The sequence below is a fragment of the Megalops cyprinoides genome, chromosome 18, assembly GCF_013368585.1.
Source record: "Megalops cyprinoides isolate fMegCyp1 chromosome 18, fMegCyp1.pri, whole genome shotgun sequence".
NCBI classification, from domain to species: Eukaryota; Metazoa; Chordata; class Actinopteri; order Elopiformes; family Megalopidae; genus Megalops; species Megalops cyprinoides.
This window is the reverse complement of record NC_050600.1, coordinates 10,310,349-10,334,852: the sequence shown is the minus strand read 5'-3', so window position 1 is coordinate 10,334,852 and position 24,504 is coordinate 10,310,349. Positions and strand designations below refer to the sequence as shown.

General features: G+C 46.5%; 1 protein-coding gene across 1 annotated transcript in view; it reads right to left on the bottom strand.

The window, feature by feature from the left end:
- Positions 1-616: 616 nt before the first annotated feature.
- The window catches only part of adgra3 (adhesion G protein-coupled receptor A3), a 37,488-nt gene continuing 13,600 nt past the window's right edge, over positions 617-24,504 (bottom strand). The window contains exons 3-19 of the mRNA XM_036551772.1: positions 20,082-20,153; positions 14,679-14,750; positions 14,134-14,205; positions 13,773-13,933; positions 12,858-13,071; positions 12,178-12,342; positions 11,133-11,334; positions 10,169-10,318; positions 8,245-8,406; positions 7,532-7,732; positions 6,953-7,160; positions 6,225-6,433; positions 5,735-5,859; positions 5,177-5,300; positions 4,502-4,647; positions 2,880-2,975; positions 617-2,126 (exon numbers count right to left, since the gene is read on the bottom strand). Of these exons, the coding sequence (XP_036407665.1) occupies positions 848-2,126; positions 2,880-2,975; positions 4,502-4,647; positions 5,177-5,300; positions 5,735-5,859; positions 6,225-6,433; positions 6,953-7,160; positions 7,532-7,732; positions 8,245-8,406; positions 10,169-10,318; positions 11,133-11,334; positions 12,178-12,342; positions 12,858-13,071; positions 13,773-13,933; positions 14,134-14,205; positions 14,679-14,750; positions 20,082-20,153 (3,658 nt within the window). The 3' untranslated portion in view covers positions 617-847. The remainder of the gene's footprint in view (positions 2,127-2,879; positions 2,976-4,501; positions 4,648-5,176; positions 5,301-5,734; positions 5,860-6,224; positions 6,434-6,952; positions 7,161-7,531; positions 7,733-8,244; positions 8,407-10,168; positions 10,319-11,132; positions 11,335-12,177; positions 12,343-12,857; positions 13,072-13,772; positions 13,934-14,133; positions 14,206-14,678; positions 14,751-20,081; positions 20,154-24,504) is intronic.

Genomic DNA, 24,504 nt, shown 5'->3' with positions numbered 1-24,504 from the left:
GTAAAGTTGAGCCCTGTGCTTTCCTGAGCTAGTTAAGAAGTCCCTCTTTACTCCCAGTGACGCTGACAGAGTTCTGAAGATCCAGCAAAGGCAGGAGAGGTGAGAGAGACTCCGCTAATTATCGTCCTCTCTCATCGCCTGCCGGTAACCTCACCCAGCCCCAAAGAGCCAGCTGTCTGCCTCCGCCCCCCCCGGGCCACTGACGCACCAGCCCGCGGGTCTGACACATCCCGTCTCCGCTGCCTGTGCCACATCGATCGTGAGAGCGACACCGCCACAATTAAACTGTGGCCTTTACAGCCCCGCGCTTCTCAATCGGCTCCAATTACTGGCTTTTCCAAGAAAGTACAGACTGAAGGGTAACTTCTGAAACGCAGACGCTTTAACTTACCTTTGGGTACCCCTCAGATCTATACGAAGCGTGTGTGTTCGGCAGAGTTCACATTTTTTCTATGCTGTAGATGCAATTAGAGACATTTCGTTTATTTTGTAAAAACAAAATTCAAGAACTTGAAAATAAAAAATACCAGCCCATATATATGCACAGGGCAACAGGACAGGCCATGCAGTTCCACATACAAAGTTTAAGAACTGACTATTAAACAGGGTTAAATGATATAAAAATAGATCATTTACAAATGGTGAAAGCCGGGTCCTCTTACAATAAATGGGGTTGTTCACAAATCTTCACTTAATTTCACATACGGAATTATTGTGGCTTTTCAATACTTTTTTTTAGCAAAAACTTTTTACAGAGCTTCTCAAAATTGTCTAAAACAAAACCAAGATTCACAGTTCAGGAAAAAAAAGTAAGTCAGATTCACTCTTTCACCCAGGAACACTCTCGCTACACAGTAGTTTCATGTTTCCATAGGCCAGTCTTTATGTTGCCAGTGTTATCGGAGGTGAGTAAAGGGGCGCTCAGCACACTGTCCTTGAGCTGCCCATTCTGGCTGGCCAGATTAAGGCCATATGATTTGGGCTGGGCCTCCAGTTCCACGTTAATGGACTGCTTGGCGCTGTCTTTGGCCGTGCCAGCCGAGCTGGCCCCGCCCCCTCCCTTGTCCGTGGTGCCGCCGCGGCGGGGCAGGGTGGCGCTGGCCTCGCTGCTGTCCTGCTGCTGCTGGCTCTGGTGCCGCTCCCTGTAGGCCATGTAGGCGGCGCGGCGGCTGCGCATGTGGCTGTCATAGCTGCCGTGGCGGCTCTTGTGCGGCCCGTTCTGCACGCTGCCCTCCACGCTGGTGGGCACGTCATAAGCGTACTCCCGCAGCACTGTCAGCCGGCTGGCCCGGTGCGCCCGGGTCCGGTTCTTGTGGTGCCGGCCCGCGTGCCCGTTGGGCCGGAACTGCACCTCGATGGGCGAGACGTGCATCTTGATCTCGTTGTCCAGCGAGTGCTCTGTCAGGCTGTTGTCCAGCAGGGCGGTGCCGTTGCTGGGGGCGGGGACGGGGAGTGGCTTGCACTGTGCAGCTTCCGCCTGGAGGTTGGTCAGCTTGCAGCCCTGAGAGGAGTTCTTGACGCTGGAGGCACTCTTATTGGTGCAGGAGGATTCGGCGCTGCCGTTAGGACACTTGGGCGCCTCCTCAGTCCCTGTGCTGGAGCCCGTTGGCGGGAGGTTCACCTGCATGGAGTAGTCCCGCCTCCCGGGGCAACAGGCCGACACCCAGTATCGCCGCATGTCCTCCCTGTTAATGCAGTGGTGGACCACCATGAAGGCCCCCAGGCCCAGCGCCACCACCCCGAACAGGCAGCTGAAGATCAGGTCCGCGGGGTACTCCTGAGAGACCGCCAGGGCGCCGAACACCCACAGCGCCACAAAGAGCAGCAGGGCCAGGCCGACGCCGAGCAGCTGGGCCGGGAAGGTGTGCTCGTTCTCCAGGGCTGACAGCGACACGGCGGAGAAGTTGCCCTGGGAGACGGAGGCGGAGTCGTGGGCGGCGGCCTCGCCCGTCTCGCTGCCCGCCAGCCGTTGCTGCTCCTCGGCCGGCTCCTTCAGCTCGAACCTGCGCTCCGGGTGGCGCCTCAGCTGCACCACCACGCTGAGGAAGTACATGCAGTTCACGAAGACGATGAAGCCGACCGGCCCGTAGAAGGCCCCCAAGCTGGGCTCCCAGGCCATCCAGCAACTGCAAACATAGCGGACAGGATTACAGTTAACAGCACCAAGCTCACTGGCCCCCTCTCCAACCAGAGTGATTCACAATCTATGGAATGTGATTAAACACTACATCTCAGTTGGGAACAGCAAGCAAACAGTTAATATTTAAGACTCTATGGTCTCAAATTATCTAAAAACAGACAGGGATGAGCTTCATTAGGTTAAATTTGAAACTTCATTATAATTCACTTTGGAGTGTGATACAGTAAATTAACCGATGCATTCTGCGCGTTAAGTTTTGTTTTCCACTCCAAGCGCTACTGTTCCGCAACACCCCAATCTGTAGTTTCGTTGCATCTCTGTAGCAAAATTAATTAAACTCAAAAGACTTCAGAGAGTCCAGACTTCCAAATTACTCACTACTGTTACGCAACCAAAACAGCTGTCACCATTGAGAGAGGCAGCTCTGGAACCAGCACTTGCAAGCCGCTGACATGCTAGCTATAAATAGCCAGTCATAATTAGGCGCTTCGAAATTCTGAGAAAACTAAATTTTCTCCATATATATCCATTATTTACAAAATCAAACAAATGCAGCTGGATGATAAAAAAGCAATTTCTCTCAGATTATGAAGAAAGAATAGGGAAGGAATATGCTAAAGCATAACTGGAGAAGACAGAAAATGACAGCTTTTCACCTACCCTAAGCAAGGGAGCAGACATGGCATTATTAAAGTTATCCATCTCCGTACAATGAGATCATAGAGCCTGGTGTACTTACAATGGAGCATTAATCCGGCTTCCATAGTTCTTAATGTTAGCAGCTGCAGTTATACCACAGACAATGATTGGTATTCCTCCGCCTATTAAGTAGAATCTACGAAAAGAAAAGACATTCACATTCAACACCTCCTTAGATCTCCCATCTTCTCTTCTAACTTTTTAACAAGGGAGTAAAAGAATAAATGGCTATGAGGAGGCATGGGAACCTGTTAAAAACATGTACCCATACTGGCCGCACAGCTAAAAAATTGGAAAGGTTTTGTGAAAGTCACAAGCATGTTAACCATGAGTCTGTGTGAGAGAGCTGCCACGAGGAAGTGCTCTACAAAGACAATTTACGTAAACTACACATAAGCCAAATTCCACTAAATCCAGATTACATGTCCTGTACATGTCAACGAGCCATTCAAATTGCTCAAATAAATGCAACTGTAAAATAAAGACCACATTTTCAAGTCTATTTCAGTTGTAATGCTTGATTAAATGTATTGTAGTAATGAAGTGCATTCCAGTTGATGGGTTTTGACTTATATATTTTGTAATTAGTTTATACATTTCTATTTACATATTCCATTTAATTTGCATGACTTATCAAGCGCTTGCAAGGGCAGTTGGTTTATTACTTTAGGCGAGTTACAGCATTGATGTGCTGCCAACATGTTGGATATCCTTATGTACAGGGTGAAGGCAGCAGTGTCTTCATGACCGAGCCTGAGCAGCCAAAGGCGATCCACTCTTACTATGATTAATTACATTAATGACTGCACTTCCAACCAAGGAGCCCCAATGCAGGCAACAATGCAAATGCATGTGGACACACAGACCCCCACACCCCTGCAGCATGACATGGAGGTCACAGGTCTAACCACAAATCAGAGCCAGTACAGCATCCCCAGGTTCACTGGCCGGAATGTGACTCTATAGAAGAAAAATGGATTCTGGGTAAAATTTTCCTCTTACTCTGACATTGTTGAGACGCTATGAACATCTCCCTAATTTCTGCTATAAATGCAGTTCCCCTTAGAGCTGCAGCATGCAGCTGAAGCGGTTTATTTGTCATTTACAGGGATGTCAGTAGAGGTGGCAAATTACTGTTCCGTTTTTTGAAGAACTGGTTATTCAGTGCTTCTCTTGTTAAAACAGTAATGTGTGGTTTTTATAAAGACAAATGCTCAGTGTAAATTCAACACCATACTGCTGTAACTATTGTACAAACAGCCCAGATGTCTGATTTAAGACACTTTTACTGACACCCTGTGGTCATACACAGACCTGCACTCAAGGAAGTTCTGGATGCCATTCACTATGATCAACTGTAAGTGATCAGTGACAATGCAGGTCTTAACCCTTGTACCCTCTACTGAACACTCCCTGGTTCCTTGAACATCATCTCCACAGCAAAACACTTGAAGACTTGACAGACTTTGAAGTACTTATTTGTTGCCTGGTTAATTAAGAAATTCACATACATTACAGTAAAATGCCCACTGGGAAAAGGCGATGCCATTACACAGCCTGAAACAACAAAATCAGATACAACTGCAAAAAGCTCCAAGCCTTGCCCAAGTCTGCAGTTCCAGTCAATTTTTCAGGTGCATTGTGGGGGATGTCGTATTTTACCTCAGCATGGGCCTGGGTGGGGGAGGCGGTTCATCAAGTTCCTCATAGCGTTTGGCCTTACGGGTGACCTGCTTGTAGATATTGCGTGCAGTCACTCCCACCCACAGCACAGTGGCCAGAGTGGAGTAATGCAACACGATGCCAACCTAAGGAGGACACCAAGGGGGTCACAATAAGTCAACATCAACGCTATCGACTTGGCATTTAACACAGGACCTAAGAATGGTGGGGATATGCCTAGCCGAAGCATCCCAAATCCATTTCCATACATCGCTATGTTTTCAAGTATGGCATTAAATTTCAGCTCCATACAGCGGAAAGGAATTAACACTTGTGATAGGGATGACAAACACAGATTAACTAGGTTTTTTTTTTGGTATGCAGGACAACAGCAGGGTTTCTGTGTAAAATCTTCATAACACTTGAGCTATTCATGTCAGACTGGGGACAAGAGGGCTGTGGTGTTGGGTTTCCACTAAATCTCTGCAGCAGCACTGCGCTCCAGCCATCTTCATTTACAAACACCGGCACTCTGACTAAGCTGACTTCTAAGGACTGTCCCTCTTCATTTCCTGGAATTAACATGGCGCCAGAACCATCCCGCTGAAGGTCTACTGGGGGCCCCCCTGCGCTGTTCTCAGTGAGCCCGTGCCAGGCTGACAGGGGGGTACTCACGGCCTGGCACACGCTGGCATGGCGCGTCTGGTTGATGCCCCCGACGAACACGCCGCAGGTCAGGAAGATGTGGAGGCAGAGGTTGACCAGCATGTGCCAGCACTTGCGGCTGATCCTGACAGACCTGCAGATTTACGACAAGAAATAGCCATGATCCTGCCGCAGTGCAGAGAAAACACCAGAGAAAACCCCAGGGGTCACTACGGCTGAATCGCCAGCCATTTTCCAATGCGGACTGAAGACCCATCTCTTATCTCATATTCCTGCTACTTGTAATACTTGCTGTTTTATTTAATGTGTGTTTTGGATTCTGTGACTGATGTATGGTAGTACACTTGGCTTCCCTTGTCTAGATAGGTTGCACAAGTTAACTTGTGGTAGGGCTTGAAGTGTTATGCTCACATTCACTGGCCTGTGTGTATTATTAGCCTGGTCTGACACTATTGCTTATTCAACTTCAATGGATACACTTTTGTTCTATCGTGCTGGAAGTCACTCTGGGTAAGAGAGCTCACTAAATGAATGTAATGTACTGCAGAGCGCGGTCCGGGGCGTTACCTGTGGTGGTAGATGTAGCTGACCATGACAGCCGCCAGGCAGAGCAGCAGGATGACAGCGGTGCCGTAGATGACCGGGTGGAGCAGGTCAGTGCTGTGGAAAAAGTACTCCCCTCCGCTTAAGTCCTGGAGGAAGAAACAAACACCCATCCATCCATCCGTCCATCTCACTGACAGCCTCGGGTTCCCGTGCACGTGACAGCAGAGATGGCATTGTAACAGATGTAATTAGTCCCTACAGGCAGTATGCCGTAGGACATAACTGGGACTCATTACTGGAAGCAATGCAAAATAGAGCATTATTTACAATTCAGAGAAGCCATTAAATTAGCATATAGTGAGAAAAAAGAGCATCCATAAAGCTGAATGACTCCATCGTTATGATGATGGTAAGGTCTCCTTAAGCAATTTCCAAGCAGAGGTGAGTGAATTTCGGCTTGGGAGGAGGTACGAGATGGCACGTTGGAAAAAGCGCAGTGGACGTTCCTCACCATCAGCACGGCGTAGTTGTTGAGCGAGTTGCAGGAGATGGTGGTGAAGTTGTCGTCGGAGTGGAGGATCCGGCAGCCGTCCGACTCCCAGCCCCCCTGCCCGCCCAGCAGGCTGAAGTTCCAGTAGGCCGCCACGCCGTCGGCCCCGTGCGCAAACCTGCGCAGCGTGGCATTCACCGGGCTGCGCAGATTCTTCAGAGGGTAGCCCTCTGTGAAGGAGGAGACCACATATGAGAACAGAGGCCAAAACCACTACTATCACACAAAGTTTGAGATACATCTCAAACTTCCATACTCCACAATACTATTTCAAATGGCTTGCCAAGGCCCAAGGCTTACTTGTTGATCTCCTTTACCAAGCCAGTATTAAAAGAACTGTATCATATTACATTATATACATTTAGCAGACACTCTTATCCAGAGCAACTTCCAGCACAAAAGACCAGAAGTGTATCCATTCAAGTTGAATGAGCAACAATAATCAGACTATGAATTATCTTAAAACGTTAAGACCAGTCCATCGAGGTGTCTCAAAAGGTGTCTCACTGCAATATGCCATAGTTATAATAAGGTAAGGTTACCCAAAAGATTACACTGCTGTTACTCTGAGGTAAGACGACACATGGTGTTACAGTGCTAATACACTGAGGTAAGGGGAGCGACCCATGGCGTTACAGTGCTGTTACAGCGGCGGTGTACTGTGCTGGCCGGGCCGTTTCCACACCCACCGATCTTGGCGAGGACGACAGGCGTGGTGACGCTCCGCCTCTTGCCCTGGTCGGCCAGGTGGCTGGAGTTGCCGGTGGCGGGGAAGAGCTTGCCGTTCCTGAAGGCCAGCAGGTGAAGCTTGTAGAAGGCCTCCTCAGCCTGGCCAGACCCCGAGTGCTGGGAGAACAGTGAGGCAGGCAGCTGGAGAGACGCCTCCACAATGGTGTTCTGGGAGAGTGGACAGCAAGATCCAGTCACTCCAGTGGTACCTCACTCACAGTGTTTACAAGCTCCACAATTGCGGCACCTCTGCAGGCTTCAGAGTCGATGTTACCACACTAAACTTCACAATCCTCTTCCTCTCACAGGTAGGGGTTAAACCACTAGTTTTAAAACCACCAAACTAAAGCTTTTAAACTTTAGATGTCAAACCAAATTAAATGGCACTGCAGGAAGTCTATGTAAAAGAGATGGAGAGAGGAATTCTACTTTTAGCGCGGAATTCACACTGGCATATGATTCATCGTCATGTTTTTGAGAAGGGTTCAAGGAGCTGTTTGATGAGATCAGAGGGACAGACAGGTGGAGAGCACACTGACTTTGAGGGCCAGGCTGGACAGGGTGCTGGTGACGTTGCACTTGAAGCTCAGCTGCTTGTCCAGGTTCATGTCCGAGTCTCGGTTGCCGAGTTCCCGCATGCCTGAGCGCTCCGGCGCCATCTTCTGGAAGAGCGTGCAGGTCATGCCATTGAAGCTGCTGGCTTTGATGGTGTGGGCCTCCAGGGCGATGCTGTGGGAGTTCTGAGGGGAGACACACTTATCTCACAACTACTGACGCACATCTAAGGCAGAGGCGCTTCTATAGTCTTATGATTGTACTAGAGCATTATCAATTTCACTACACAGCAGTGCCTGTAAAACCTCCTTCCAAATATGCAAATGTTCTGTCTACCACTTACAATGAAAATTATCACATAAAATGTATAATTACATTTTATATACAATATTTTATATAGTATATATGTATATTATATACACCCACATATATATGTATAGATACATATAGACCTTATGTGGAATGAGGTGAAAAGTTTGAATTCTATGGTGTCTGCAGGGTAAGTGCTAAATGTGGTAAATTTTCATTAGCCTTTTTATGGTGGTACCAGCAATTCTAAAATCATAAACCACCAACCAACTGTAATCCCAAACTTGGTCCCCAGTGTCTCGTCTGGCTGGTTCCACGAGCAGCCTATGTGTGTGTGTGTGCGTGTGTGTGTGCGTGTGTGTGTGTGTGCATGCGCGTGCAGACTCACAGTAGAGTATGCCTGGGCGCCGCTGGCGAGCCGGTGGCTGGCGATCCTCTGCAGGCATTCGACGATGCGGGAGCAGGCGCGCGCCTCCCGCTGGGCCATCCACAGCACCCGCTCGTCCGCCAGCATCAGGTTGCTGGAGATGTCCACCATCACGTCCCCCAGCTGCAGACACAGACACCCACACCGTCACCCGCACGGATGGGAAACGCTACAGCCACAGACATTCCCCGTCACCCAGAGTCTCCCGCACAGCCCACGCTGTGCCACAGACACACACCGTCACCCCGAGTCACCCACACAGCCCACGTGGGCGAGACACTCTGCTAAAGCCACAGACACATGTGTCACACACCCTAGGGTCACCTGCTCTGTATCTGTCTACATGCCTGTCAACACTGCCTGGCAACACCGCCCTAAGCAGAGACACAGAGCGCTACTGTCCTGAGGCAAAGGCAAAGGCAAAAACAGTTATACTGAATGGCATCATCCACTGTTTTTTTCCCTCATTAAGTCTCAGAAGCAACAAAGCTGTGGCAATACAGAGGGAATCGGCCTCCAGAGTTACGCCAACTGGATTGGAAGTTGAGCAACACGTGTCACAGAGCAGTCAGCTCTCCCAGACACCAGCCATCAGACAGGGCCCTAACGCTCTCCTGCCAGAGATCCTGTCAACCGCTCCCATCAGAGTTTTACTGTGGATAAACCTCTGCATGGCTGCACTGTTCCCCTGGTACGGCTCAAACAGGGCAGGCGAGGGGGGGGTTCAGAGGAGCAGCGGGGGGTCTGGGCCGCGGACCGCGAGTTTGCCGTTCCCGCCGCCACAGCTGTGCGCGAGCAGGTGCCGCACGCTCGCCGCCAGACGAGATGAAACACCTCCAGGTCCTCGCCGAGCAGCAGGTAATCATTACCTTCATGATCCGTCATCGCCCGTCACACCCGCTCTCATCTAACTCCGTCTCCGCAAAAGAACAACATGCAGATGGTCCCCGAAGCGTAATTACCGCCGGCGGTTTATTTTCAGAGCCGCTCCGCCGCTTCCCGGGCTGGGGAGACGGCCCAGTGATGAAAGACAGAGACAGAGCTCCCCCATCTGTGGGGGGGACAGAGGGCCAATCCCGGGGCGCATGGGCAAGGTGAAGCCAACGAGAGGACATCTCAATCTACAGACGGGCCATTTATTTTGCCCACGTGTCTCACAGGCAGACTGTGTCTAATGCAACACCAATCTGAGCCTCACCAGTCCGAGGTTTCTTTCATAAAAGGGGCCTGGAAATGGGACTTCATCTAATAATGTCTTAAGTTCTAGGTGTGTTAGGTGATCTTACAAGACAGCTGTCAGTCACAGCACCAGCTTATAAGGCATTACATCTGTGTGACTGCTTCACTGCTCACCATCAATTGAGACGGAAGCGGACTCAGAAAGAGAGACGTTACTTTAAAAACTGCCAATTCAAATACTAAGTTTTAGAAAAGAGATGGTGCCGTTTAATTCCTTTAAATAATTCAGTCTGTCTGATGGACAGTCCTTTGTGGTTCGCCTTAGAAAAGTTTGCTTTAAGAACCTGTCCCCATCGTGGGGATTGAAAGGAGAGTTAACACACTTTTGCGAAAGGTTAAGCTATTCTTCCGCAGAAAAGGCAGCTTATACACCAGAGACAGGACCGCTCCTCCCGGTTCCAGACACAAACACGTCGCCTCTCTCCTCCCGGCTCTGCATGAGGCCACCACTGCTGGTGAGAGCCGCAGAGCGGGCTGGCTGCTCCAATCAGGGGACAGATGCGCAGCAGGGGGGCGCTTCCCTTCAGCTGAGCTCTCTGAAGACCGGGGGGGTGGGAGTGGCCTTGACCACAGATCCCGTCAGGCAAAGAAGAGATGCGGCCGTCTCCAAAGACCCCCTGCAGAGATGCAGAGAGCCTGAACTCACCTCCTTATACTTCTCTGCAAACTTTCCAAACTTCTCGATCATCTGCGCTACAAAGATGACGTCCATCTTGTCAGAGAAGTTGGCGGCCTCTACGGTGTACACTAGCAACTGGCGGGCGGTGGTCACTGCATTGGTCAGGTTCAGAGGCATCTGGGGGAGGGAGAGAGAGAGGGAGACAGGGAGAAGGGAGAGGAGGAGAGGAAGAGAGAGGAGGGAGAGAGAAATGAGGGAGAGAGAGGGGGGAAGAGAAAAGAAAAGGGAGAGGAAACAAGGGGAAGAGGAGGGGGGGGAGACAGGAGGGGGATAGAGAGAGAGAGGGGAGGGGTAAAGAGAGACTCAGGCATGTCACCACATGAGCAGCTCTGAAGCCTCAGCCCAAAATTATAAGCAGTGCTCTCAGATAACATCTACATCCGAGGTCCCTCTGAGGCCAGGCATGGATCAGTTTGCAGTCCCGCATCAAAATGGTTCCATAACATGCTAAATACACAAAGGGTATGTTTCAGAATGCAGCTTCACTGAGCCCTGCTGTTATTATGATTATGCATGTACTTTCATGCAATTGTAAGGGACCCTTACATATAGATTTACTTTATAGGTGAGGGTAGCCAACACAAAACATGCGTCTTAACAATATGTGCATTGTTACACAAATGTTCAGAAATGGAACAGAATCTGGCATATCCCAAATCATTAAAGAGCCCTTACAAACAGGGCAAGAGGTGTCTATCTGAAAGTTAGGTCATAAACAGAAAAAGTGAAATACTTCATGTGCATTTCTACGGATTTAACAGAATTTATTCAGAGTTCTGTCTGTTAAATCCTCTATCAATTGCAAGGTACGTACAACAGTGGCGTCATGGAGGACAAGCACATAACCTGGGTTTTCCTAGGTCTCCTAGATCCTGATGTCCTCAATCACAACCAAAAGCGCAGAAAGGTGTGGCCTTTCCTGTTGCATTACCTGGTTGATGATGTAGAGCACGCGGGTGACATCTTTCTGGTACTGACAGCGGGAGTAGTCCTCCTCCGCCCAAAACCCGTCCCGGCTGCACCGTCGCCAGGCCCTGCGGTCGTCCGCAGAGGAGCCCGAGTAGATGCCCGTGCCAGAGGCCAGCCGGCTGCAGGGCAGGTAGGCAGTGATACCAGCCAGAGTGCGGGGCCACCTGGCAAAGAGGGGAATCTTCAGAGCACTGCAGAGCAGGCTTTCACTCGTGGTACATTATATTATTGTCATTTGGCAGTCGCTCCTATTTAGAGCAACATATATATAGTAGTTCACGATTTTATCCATTTATACAGCTGGATATTTACTAAGGCAATTGTGGATTAGGTACCTTGTTCAAAGGTACAACAGCAGCACCTTAGCAGGGAACTGAATCAGCAAGGCTTTGGTTATGAGTCCCCAGCCCTGATAGCCATTAACCATGTTTTATGAGCGCATCTGACATTCTCGGGGAAATACAATGATTTGCCCAATCAAGAGGGTTTTCTTCCCACTATTCATACATTCCAGGCACCTAGGCCACAAATAATAACAACTGTAAACTGTTGGTGTTCTACTACACTATTAGACAGAAGGAGATGCCAGTGACATATTCTACCACTAGAGGGCATCGCGGAGCTGAGTATCTCACGCGCTTGCTGACTGACAGGCTGGATTATGGCAGCTATGAACACAGAAAGACAATGTTTGTGCACAGACCAGTCATCTCAGCTAACAACACCTAACCACTCACTCACAGAAGTCCAACTCATAGGTGTAGCTGTCATTCACGTTCTAAAGCAGCTGCTGTTGGTACCTCTAAACTAAAAAAATAACGAATACCTGTCTGAAAGCCAGAAATTTAATTACAACCAGTCAATATACTAGTGGTGGCATCTCCTGTTAACAGTTTTGTGCTGAAATGAAACAGTGAATGTTTGAAGCATCTTGCGAGTCTAGAGATATCTGCCGAAGCAGACAGGAAGATGAAGTGACATAAATGGGCAGTTCCAAGCCCCCTCACCTGAACTCCCCCTTGTTGTTGGACACCCTGTCCGGGGGGCAGTACTTGGCCGAGGTCTCCAGCACCACGATGTGGACGGTGCGGGTGTTGTTCCCTCGGCTCGTCCTCACGCGACACTCCCAGTTCCCCGTCGAGCCCGGCTGGATGTTGGAGATGGTGAGCGCGCTGCAACGTCACAGACATCATTCGCTTCACATTACGTTACCGTCATTTACCAGACGCTCTTATCCAGGGCGATGTACATATAGTACGTTACAATTTTATCCATTTATACAGCTGGGTATTTCTGAGGCAATTGTGGGTTAAGTACCTTGCCCAAGGGTAGAACAGAAGTGCCCTTGTGAGGAATCAAACCAGCAACCATTTGGTTACGAGCCCTGCTCCTTACCACTACACCACACTGCTGTCCACCTGAGGGAGAGCTGGTCCTGAAAGCCATCTCAGCTTTTAAACCACTCAGACGCCATGCAATCACTTGGCACAGTATTCTCAAGGACACAAAAATTTACTACAATGGAAAATAATGGACCAGGAAGAACACAAAAACGGGTAGAGCCATCCAGCATTCACCAGCAACTCACTGCCTTAAAGCTGTCGCACTGTCCTATCACTACTGTTAAGGCGTGACTGTAGGGGATAGCTGCAGCTTACTCAGTGCGTTTCTCAGAGCGTGAGGCTACCTTGCGATCAGCGAGCAGTTCTGGACCATCCTCTTCTCGATGAAGATGCCCTGGGCGGCGTCCGGCTCCACCATCCTGCCGTCCTGGTACCACAGCACCTGCATGTCCTCGTCGATGTAGGAGGCCATGCACTGGAAGGGCAGGCTGTCCCCGCGGAACACGATCTGCCGCTGGGATGGGGTCATCTGGAAGGACGGCAGCTCCAGGGGGGCGTCTGCGGGCGACGAGGTCAGAGGTCAGAGGTCATCCCGCCCGCGGCCTCGCCACAACACATATTCAACCACCCTCTGCTTGACGTTGGTTGCGCAAAGTCGAGGCGAAACAGCAAAAGAAAATAACTCTCCTATATATTCCAGCGGTCTGGGGATGAACTAACCTTGTCTGGAACATTTTTTATTTTTTGGCCTATGAGATCGAGATGCCTGTGAAGCCAAATACTGCATTAACACAATCCACTGGGAATCCATTGAGTTATCTTTAGTGCTTAATTATACAGTTTCTGATGGAGACATAAATCATGGAGTATGTGGTGTACTCCTCTGTGCCACATATTTCATAATATTTTCATAAAAGGCCATACTCATGAAACACTTGCAAGCTGCAAGTTATATAGTATTACAGTACATCATGCTGATATCAAACAGGATGCTTGTTATCATGTGCCCCAGCCCTGTTACTATTTATCATGAGTTCACTTAAATATAAAGAACTCTAACAACCATCTTTAGCAAAAGCTGGTTTATGTCTCAAGCTTATTTCTACTAGCACCTGGGGGAGATGAATCTCTCCCATTCTAGACTGTGGGTGGAAGAGGCAGGTTTTAGTGGAGGGTGGAGGAGGAGACAGGTACATGGAGTTATTGGATAGGCACACTGCAGACAGCCAGACGGTTTCTGGTGACAGGCCGTTTCTCACCACAGGTAAGAAGCTCGGGTTTGAGGGAGGTGACGAGCTGGCCCTGTAAGGACCGCGGGTATGAACAGCGGGTGTCTTTCACAGCAATGTTCCTGTCCTTGATCCAGCGAAGCAGCCACAGCAGGTTACAGTCACATAGCAGGTATGGGGTCTGGAACTCCCTGAGGACAGAAGAGAGGGTCACCCCCCATTGCCACCCTCTACCACAAAATCAAATAAGTGCCTAACACATTTAATCATTACCTAGCCTTTCACACCATGACAGTCAAATCCAACACAATGAAGTATTTAAAATAATACCTCAACCATTCAAAATGCATGATCTAACACAAGAAATCTCCACTTGTCTGGCTGTACTTACAAAGTCTTCAGAGAGACAAGACTGTCAAAGGTCCCTTGAGACAAAGATGAAAACATATTCCCTGATATATTTCTGAAAAGACAATACAATTATACATTAGAAACAAACAGCACAATACAGACAACAAGGACTTAAGTCTTGGGAGAACCTGACACACGGTTGGTAAGGTAGAAGACTCATCTTCATAATAACCATTTAACAGCACCAGCTTGGCTCCATGACCTTCACTGAGATGTCCAGCTATCATTTTTACAGACTGCATACAGACAGCCTCCAACAGATTATGCACCATCAGCTGTGCAGCTGGTGCGTGGAATCCACTAGAGGCCTGTGACAAAAATCTGTCTTTATCACATCATTCTAATATCACCACACCTGTTACTATTTTTCCAAGCTTCATGCCTGTTCAATACAATGGAGCTAGTTCATTATTCCAGCATTACTGAGCTCCAGCACACCACACAGACCTGTGCTGCAATGCATGGAATAAATATAGTGATCATGCTGACTGTAAATTACAGTAATGAAAAATACAATTGACTTACAGTCTAACCAGACTCGGGAGGCCCTTAAATATATCCACATTCAGGCAGCCGATTCGGTTATTGGATAAATCTCTGTAAAGAAAAAGGACACTTTATGATGGCATTTTATGATGGTGTCATTTTCCTTTCCTACTGCCAGCAAACACAATGCTATAATTCCATTTACGGCATAGATGTGACCACCTTCTAAATTTTCTGTTTTACTGTTCTCAACACATGCAATTGATGCGTAAATGAAGAGTGTGTTTAGTGGAAATATCAGCACAACATAAACAGTGCATATTATGCACATTTGCATCTCTCTATGGCTGAACAGCAGAGGTGGACATTAACAAGCTGGCTTCCTCTAAACAGTGTCTGCATACATTATCTCATGAATAGATGTATGATTTCAGAATTTTTTTTTTTTAAATCATTTCTTACAACATATATTTCACAATAAAATTTCCTGTGCTATAAGAAAGGTACACATACATACATTTAAATAACACACAAAAAAATCGTATTTGAGAGGAACGGTGAAATCTGTACATGCAAGCCTATGAAACATTCAACTAGAATCTAGAGTCTGTACACAAGAACAAATTTAGTACTTAATTTATCAGTTATGCTTATAATAATTCCCTGAACTTGTGATCGTGGATGGATTAAAACAGCACGAAATTTAAATATCAACTATACAAACAGAGATGATTATTCCAAGACTCAAAATGGACCCTGAGCCAAAGTTTTCAAAGTCTTCGATTCCTTTTGGTATTAACTGCACATACTGGAATTGCTGGAATCAAGATTTTGTCATCTTTTAACAAGTGTTCATATGCCGCAAAATGAGGTATATTTCAATGCTTTCATACAGATCCAACTCATGTCAAACAATGTTTAAAAGGCTTGCAATAATTTCTTTCTCCTTGACAGTGCCTTGGGGCTTCCACCTTAAAAACCTGCATACGGAGTTCTAATGAATATGCTAGGATTCTTGTCTGACATCTCAAAGTTACACTTCTGTTATTAATGCTTAATGGATTTGACCATGTTTGGCACATCACAACACCATCTAGGATTATAGGAATCCCAGTGAAAATGATATAGTGTGTTATGACCGTGGGTTCAAATGCAGGCAAAACTTAAGCCATATGAAAACATTCAAGAAGCTGACTTCACTTGTTACTGCTCCAATGACAGCACCTGCATATCACATCATCTCCAACACTGCAATGCAATATACCAACAGCACTGCTGCCAAAGCATCAAAGTCGCCTTTTCAGCAAGCGGTGGTACCTGATGACCTGGCTCAGAATGCCCCTGCCGCTTCGCTGCCAATAAATGGCACAGTGACTGTTACCACGGCGAGACGGGGAGGAGGCATGGCAACCGAGCAACCAATCAAACTGGGGTAAGCCTCCATGTCATAAACGCCTCCCCTCACCTGCCACGGACAACACCACCACAATTACCGATAAAGGGCTGAAGAGGAAAACAAGCCCTATTCGCAGACAAACATTTGCTGTTTTCTTTGGAGCATAAGACAGCACCTGGGGATTTTATTGTGAGAGGTTATTAGTTGAGCTCTGATGAAAAAAAAAAAAAAAAACCTTTTGGGGGCTGCCAAGCCTGGCAGGAATGCTCTGTTTGGGAGGATAACGGCGCAGGGGCGTCTTCCCTGGCTGCAGGGCACGGGCGGGCACCTGCACGTGTGCACGTGGGCCGCTCGCAGCCACACACGCACACACACATGGACACACAAACGCACACACACACGGACACACAAACGCACACACACACGGACACACACACACGGACACACACACGCACACACACACACGCACACACACACACGGACACACAAACGCACACACACACACGGACACACACACACGGACACACACACACACGGACACACACACACACGGACACACACACACACACACGGACACACAAACGCACACACACACGCACACACACACGCACACACACACGCACACACACACACGGACACACACACACGGACACACACACACACGGACACACACACACACGGACACACACACAGCCAAGCCAAAACGTGAAGCATAGCAGGACAGGGCAGTGAAGTCAGCAACAAAAGGAGACACCGCATGTGGCTGTCTGATGCTAACAGCTCCATTTCTGTGCCAGCATTCAGCACGTTTCACACAGTCGGTATAACACTGACTCAGACCTGCCAACATTCCTAAATCTGAGAAACTGAGATCTTTCTGATGACTAAATGAATACCAGGACTGACAGAAATGAAGAATCTTACGTAGAACCATTTATAGAACCAGGGGGAAAAAAAAAGAAAAAAAATGTATTCACTGATATTAATATCCATTACGTAACACCATGACATATACAATCCACATTATTCCTTCACTACCTATGATTTCTATGCTAGAGTGCCATTTTACCCTCAATGCATAGGAGTATGTACCAGATCAGGAAAGCTTATGCCAGATCTGTTGGGCAAAAAGTACCGCTCTGGTGTTCATGTTTATTTTTTCCCCTTTTTCTGAGAGCAAGGCTGCTGGCAGTGGTGTTTACTATGTGACTGGGTATAATCAAAAGGATTTCCTTGTACAGTGCAGTATAATGTGACAGAAGGCAGAGTGTTGAGCAATACTGTCTGCATATGTAGAAATGAGGACAGCCCTCGATCATTTATCCTCCCTATCAAATTAGCCATTTTATTCATCATTTATTTGCTCTCACACGCACATACATTGCCCTGAAAATGTGTGTGTGGTACACAAAATGTGTATGAGCTAGCAGGGCAATTGGTGAAATTAAGCTGATAGAGGTCCTGAGTAGTGAAACGTGTTCAGTGAAGAAAAAAAAAAAAATCAGGCTGTGGCTGATATTTTGGGGGGAGGGTGACCCTACGAAGGTATCATCTTTCCCTCCTACGAGTCCTCCTTGTTTCCTCCTGTCTTCTCCAGACAAGCTGATTTCTCTAATGACTGGGTGCTCTCTCCCGTTCCCTGGCTGTCACTCAAGAAGTCCAATGTGAATGCAGAACAGCCGAATCTGACGCTGCACTGACAGGTGGCAAAAAAACACATCACGCTACACGCGGGGGTGGCGGGAGTGACAGGTGGGAGCTTCTCACGAGATGACAGGTACTGTACAAAAGAGCCGGCTCCTCACAGGGTGACGGTGCAGACTGGCCACCGTGGCAAAGGGAGTGAGAGCGACTCGCGGTCCATGTTGCGGAGTGGCACTTCTTAATCTCAGAGTGAAATCTAATTTTGCTCTTTTAAGAGAGGGAGGAACAGATGGGGAGAAAAAATTCAACATTTTGATAAAAACAGGAAAGGCACACAGGGATTCTTTGTGAGAAGTCCTAGTAGCAACCAAATTAAGTAGGTTTTCTTCTACATGATACCAATTAACGGTGACACCCTGTTCCAAAATCTGCGCCATGTATGCTAGTAGTTTCCAAAGAATCTCTAATTACCCACGGGTTTACTATCAAAGGTCACCTGCTGTTTCTCCACACTGACAACAGTGTGCCTTAACACAGTTCGCTAACACCCTGTTTCCACGGGAAGAACAGTGCTGAGATCTGTACCCAGCAGGACTGCATATGGGGAATCGATTGCCCAGTTACACGTACATTCATCTGCTTGAGTACTAATAATACTGATTAACTATGGGATAGACAAGATACATTTAAGTGAGAAACATCCTAAGCTATATTGTTGAGACAACAAAGCCATCGTGTGGCAAGTGCAGTCTCATTAAAAAAAATCTAACTGCCTCTCAGGTTCCAAGGAGTTTTCAGTCTCCTTCATTTTTCCATGACGCCATCCTTGTGTTGTCCAGTCTGAGACAGTGTTGCCTGTGGAACTCCCGGTTTCTCAGAAACATCTTTTCTGGTATTAAGGCAGCAACTGCAAGACTCAGTGACATTTTACAAGGTAGAGAGCATTTCTTTTTCCTACCGTATGGATGGGCATTCAGGCCCTTCCATACGGTAGGAAATAATCTGCACAACGTGTATTTCTCAAAATGTTCTATGATTTCTGCTGTGGCTGATTTGGTTTATTGCAGTCAGATGAGCTGTAAACACTGGAGGACATGTCTGCTCTGTTCTACACAAGTCCTTACAGTGAAGACCAGAGATCTGGGGCATAAGAAGGGAAAATTTGTTCGGGCCAAAACCAAACCCCTGAATGTGTCCATACCGAGGAGTCCGCCGTTCTGCCTCACACAGCAGCGAACCGTAACCGCCAGGCTGAATTCAAGTTTACACTGGCAGGAACCGGATCATATCAAATCATTTCAAATACACATACACAGACACACACGCACACACACAAACCCATGTGCGCACACACAACTGAGCATGGACATGGGTACATAGTCACATAAAAACAAATACGCACACACACAACCACATACACACCCACACACTCCCACAGGCGCACACGCAAACAAACACAAACTCGCCTCAGCCACTCACACTGTGCGAAGCCTGGTCTGACAGGAGCTCAGACACACTAACCCGCTGCAGGCCTATGCAGTTACATTTCAGCGCTTACTCTCAGACACGCTGTACTAGCTGTGGACCCACTGAAACACACTACCCTGCACTTAATCTCCCCGCATTGCCAAATAAGAACCATCTGGACGACAGCGAGTATTTGTGAGACACATTGTGCATGTCTGTGTGTGTGTGTGTGCACACATACATATACATGCATACATCCACACATACATGCATGACTATGTAAATATACATCTTCAATATTCTGGGACAGAAAAAATTCAATGGGTAGAAAAAATATAATTGTGTGGTATTGACATGCGTATTTTCCACCTCAAACCGCATGGTAATTACTGCAGATTTGGCTGTATGGCTGTGTCCGCTGACTTACTATAATGATGCAGGTTTGGCTTATTCAGAAAAGTTGCTGCTTTTACAGATGACACAAATGCAGTGGCTGGCGTTGAACTAGAGCAAGAGTTCTGCAGGACATTCAAAACTACACAGAAACTGAGGGAAACCTAAGAAATTCATTAAGAACCACTCTTCAGTGAGAACAGCAGCCACAAAACAGTTGATCATTCATCTAAAAATGAAGTATAAAGAAATTTGATAGATTACTGATTAAAAATACAAAAGTATGTCACCTCAAACATGAAGTTATCTATCAGAAATAAGATCCCAAGCATGAGACAAAAATGCAGAGAAATATGACCACCAGAAGAAGAAAAAAATGTTAGGGGAAACACTGGAGAGAGAATTGAGGATAGCGAAATAAGTGGTGGCTTTATGGTGCCTAATCCAAAACAGACCGATTTGAATTTTTGAAGACTCAGTGTGTGTTGGATGGAAAAGTGTGAGTTTTTTCATCGGAACAAGCAGTAACCAGAGGTACTTACAGTCTTTTGAGGGCCTGCAGTCCAAGAAAAGCTCCAGGCTCGATGTGACTGATAGAGTTGTTCCGAATGTCGCTGCAAGGCAAAACAAATACTGTAACTCAAGATTAAGACGGTCTACAACAGCAATGAAGAACAAAAACTCTTGGTCCAACATAATTGTACATAATTTGTGAAATACTTTCATTCCAGTTCCACTGCAAGCACCAAGTATCCTCTGAAAACACATACTGACACAGTTGGAACAGAAACTTGGACTTGATGTAATTAGATTATGTTATATAATTAGCTTGTGAACTCGAACCTACTCATAGCCCTACTGCTAAACAACACTAAAGATACCTCTCCTTGAAAACATTAATTGTTATAAGGTTATCAATTGCTAACTTGCAGTCATACAGAAAAAAGCCAAAGCAATTACACTGTCACAGTACTTTATTACGACTTATGTGAGTACACATTGTGTATGATATCTATTCTAAAATGCTGCCATATTATGATCATTATAAGTAGGATTTGTAGATGTCCATGAAGTACAGAACCTATGAGTGATCTGCAGCCTGGTTGCTGACAGAGACTGGGAGCTTGTCCCAGTTGGACCGGTCCCAAAAGCTTGCTGCACGGTTCAAAGGCTGCGGTCACTGACACCTGCGCCCATCAGCGTCCTCATCCTCCACGGGGGTCTGTGTGTCACTCAGCAGCAAGCTCTCAGAATGGTCACGGCTCATGAGCGCTATGCAAAAGCCTGTAGTGAGATCTGGACTGCCCTTCGATGCTGGGAGGCTGTCTCACGGGGCAATTACACCTGGGCTATATTATAAACATCTATCACCATGCTGGGGCTTTTGATATTTCCCGTGAAGCCGCTCCCTGTAAGCGTGTCCTAAAGACAGGCCTGAGACATGAGGCACAAACCCAGCCGACCTCTGGGGTACTGTGAGATCCACCAATAGAATCACCATGCACAACACAGGCCCTTGCATGCACATGCACACACATGTACACACAAATCAGGCACAATGTTAGCCATTATGGCTAACACTCTGATTTTGGTCAGTCCATCTGAAATCCACCATTACCTCAGTTCTTTTGGTCTCAGATTCATCATCTGCTTGATTCCTTCACAGCAACCCTTCCTTCATGCACTATATTCAGCACTCACAAATGCAATTTGTGATGCAGAACGTGCTTTCTACACTGGGGAAGCACAATCTACGCTGTTCCCTGGCAGACTAATTCACTGGGAAGGTTAATGTAAGCCAGCTGCCAAGCATAAACTCAACCAGTGATGCAATCCACAGCCTAACATCTCACTGGCATTGACAGGTACCTAGGACCCAGGGCTTGTTTTGCAGTTGTCTGAGTGGAATGCAATTTGTTAACCGTTTTATTAATTGCTTCTTTGCTGTCCTCTCCATGTGATGAATTTCACCACGAAGGAATTTCATAAAGAAGAATGTATGTTGGCATGTATTTACTAAAAACTAATAGTATATATATATTTTTTTAAACTAAGGCAATATTCCCACATGTGGTGTTTATTGTGTTTGAAAACATCCAAATAAAGTGTTTGTTTCTGACTTCAGGAGGGCACCCCTCCATGAGCAGACTGTTTTATTTGTTGTTATATATGAGCTCTGCCAAAGCTGACTACCACAACGCATTCTGGCAATGCCACAACACATTCAGACAATTTGCAGTGTGCAGAATTACACAGACGTAATTGGTAACTTTAAATACATGCATTTTCCCTGGGAAATATTAACACTGTAGCCTGCAATGGGACTGACAAACTTTCAAAAGCACTCTGCCCACATAAATTCAAAGGTTGCGCACATGTAAAGGTTACGTGTCACAATAAATGGAGATTACTAAGAAATAAAGTCTGAATTAATTTTGTGTTGAGCACTTTATGCGGTAACAAAATCACACATGCTTCCAGTTGCAGTGCCCTAGGTCTTTTATCTTTTAAAAGTATAATGCACAAACATGGAAAATGGAAGAGATGTTCACCTGCTATAAACTACCGATGAACTGATGAGGTTACTACATTGCACTCATTGCCATTATAGCTATATTGCTTTGGTAAAAAAGTTCAAGTTCAAGAGACAATCCACTTGAAAGAAGTCATTCAACTTTTCTTTTCATTAAAATGTAATTTTTTTTCTGACATAACCTTACACAAAAATATGATGACCAGATGATTCAAATAATCAGATCTGGATGACTTATGGCGGTGAAATGGCCATGCGCCTTGGACGAGGAAGATCAAATCTCTTTCCCATTAAACATGCTTTCAGGGGGAGAGTGATAAGACATTTTGCAGGGAGCTAAAACTAGTGACGTTTTAATGGCTTGTTTCTGGAAAGGAAACTCCTGAATCACAGATGTTTCCCTGGTACAAGTTCACAAGTCTCTTTCCTCTAGTAATATTATGCTAGTCACAACAGCAGCTTCTTAACTGCTATGCAGAATGTATTCAGGATTTAAACAGCGGAAAAAAGAATGAAATGATCAAGTTTTACATTTAGTTTTGCTTTGTTCACAAATGGAAAGATGCATGGTTGTACTAGCTTTGCTTTTTAATTCTAAAAAAAAGCTCAACCACTGAAAAAGATATTTTTATCTATTATGGACACATGTTCTTCCAGTTTACTGAAGCAATACATCTATACTATAATTGCTGAAACAAGCAGAGAGAAGCACTTTTCAATCAACACTTTCCAAACCAAAGCACTTTTTCAGGCCCATCCATTCAATTGACTCTCCATTGTCTGCATTAAACGCAATGTGCTTTAATGGTAAGGCTTTAACTAATCGTGCATTCTGGATCACATTCATATTTCTGAGCAACGCCACAGTATAAACCCTGGGCTCTATCTACCCAAAGGGTGGGGGGGGGGGGGGGGGGGGCTCTAGTCCAGCATAACAAAACCAGCCCCTTTTCTCCAGTTGTGGTGCAATTTCATGGTGGTGGTGGGGTGCTGCAATTGATTTTGCCTGGTTGCCAGTCACGACGCCCCTTCTGCGTGTCGCTCCTGAAGCGCTCCTGACGTGGGCTGACGGAGAGCCCTTTTACAGGCGTCTTCGGCAGAGAGAGAGAGAACACTCGAGCGCGCGGAACGGCGAAGCGACGCGCTTCTGAGGAAAATCACCCTGCCAACACCTCTGGCCCCAGCTAGGCTCATTACAATGACAAAGCCCGCGCGGGCGCACTCGGCCCCTGCAAGCACAAAGGGAGCTCTTTTCTGAGGTAAATGTGCCGTTGGGTACATATGGGGAAAAGAATGAAATGAGCCAAATTGATTCACTGTAGAGAAGCAGCGGAATGCCTATGGGTTCTCCACAGTGGGAGGATCAAAGCTGTTTACACTTTCAGGGGCTATAAAGGCTTATCATCTTCTACTCCCTAGACTCTGCCGCTGATGTGTTCAACGTCTACTTTAAAAGGAGGAGTTTCTTACAATTCTCCCAATCCATGCACAATATCTCAATAGACCTCTTATCAAGCGTAACTCCATAAACAAGAAACTAAACCAAAATAAAAATTTGCAACATCCTATTTTTTCCCCCCATTACCTGATAAATATCCCCCAAAATCCAGGGGGACCAATAAACAGACCTTCAATCAGTTACAGAAATGTGCCTGAGCATTCCAGCCTGACAGACCTGTTGATACACATTCATATAGTCTTTCAGTGACAAGAGTTGCTTGAGATTTGGCACAGAGCACAACACCAGGGCAGGTAATTGGCTGCTTTCCAGCTGTGGTCATTCTTGAAAGAGTCAGATATCCTTTTAATTGCCTTAGTCTTGATGAAGGGCACTTGAGCTGAAGTCCTGACTGCTTTATTTGTGGAGGCATGGTCATACATCATGCCCTGCTTGCTGAACATCAGGACTTAACATTATGGATGAGACTAAAACAGACGCAGTAAAAAAAAGCAGCCTCCCATCAGCAGACCTCCTTTTATGAGTGGTAAAATGAGCCTGGAGCAGACAGGATGGGCTGGCAGGTATGACTGGTGCTTAATAAAATGGGATGATGTGTAGTATTATAAGGAATATAATGTATTATAATATAAGCATTAGCTATTCAGATTACAGTGCAGTAAGGTTACAAGCATATCTTCATCCAGTCAAACTCCACCCTACTGTGGTTTCAAAACCAATAACTGATGGCCAATTATGACCAAATTACCCACAAAAACCTCATATGAGCTCCAATCTATTGGACTGGCACACCATTTTAAGCAAGACCTGGAGTAATTACATGGAAAATATGTCCTTAAAATTCCACATTAATGCCATCATGTGTTATTCTAAGTCTCCGTAAAAGCAGCCCATTAATGCTCTGGTTATTTTATCTGCATGAAGCAATTTCAGCACAATAAATCAAGAAAATCCACAAGCACATGCCAAAAGT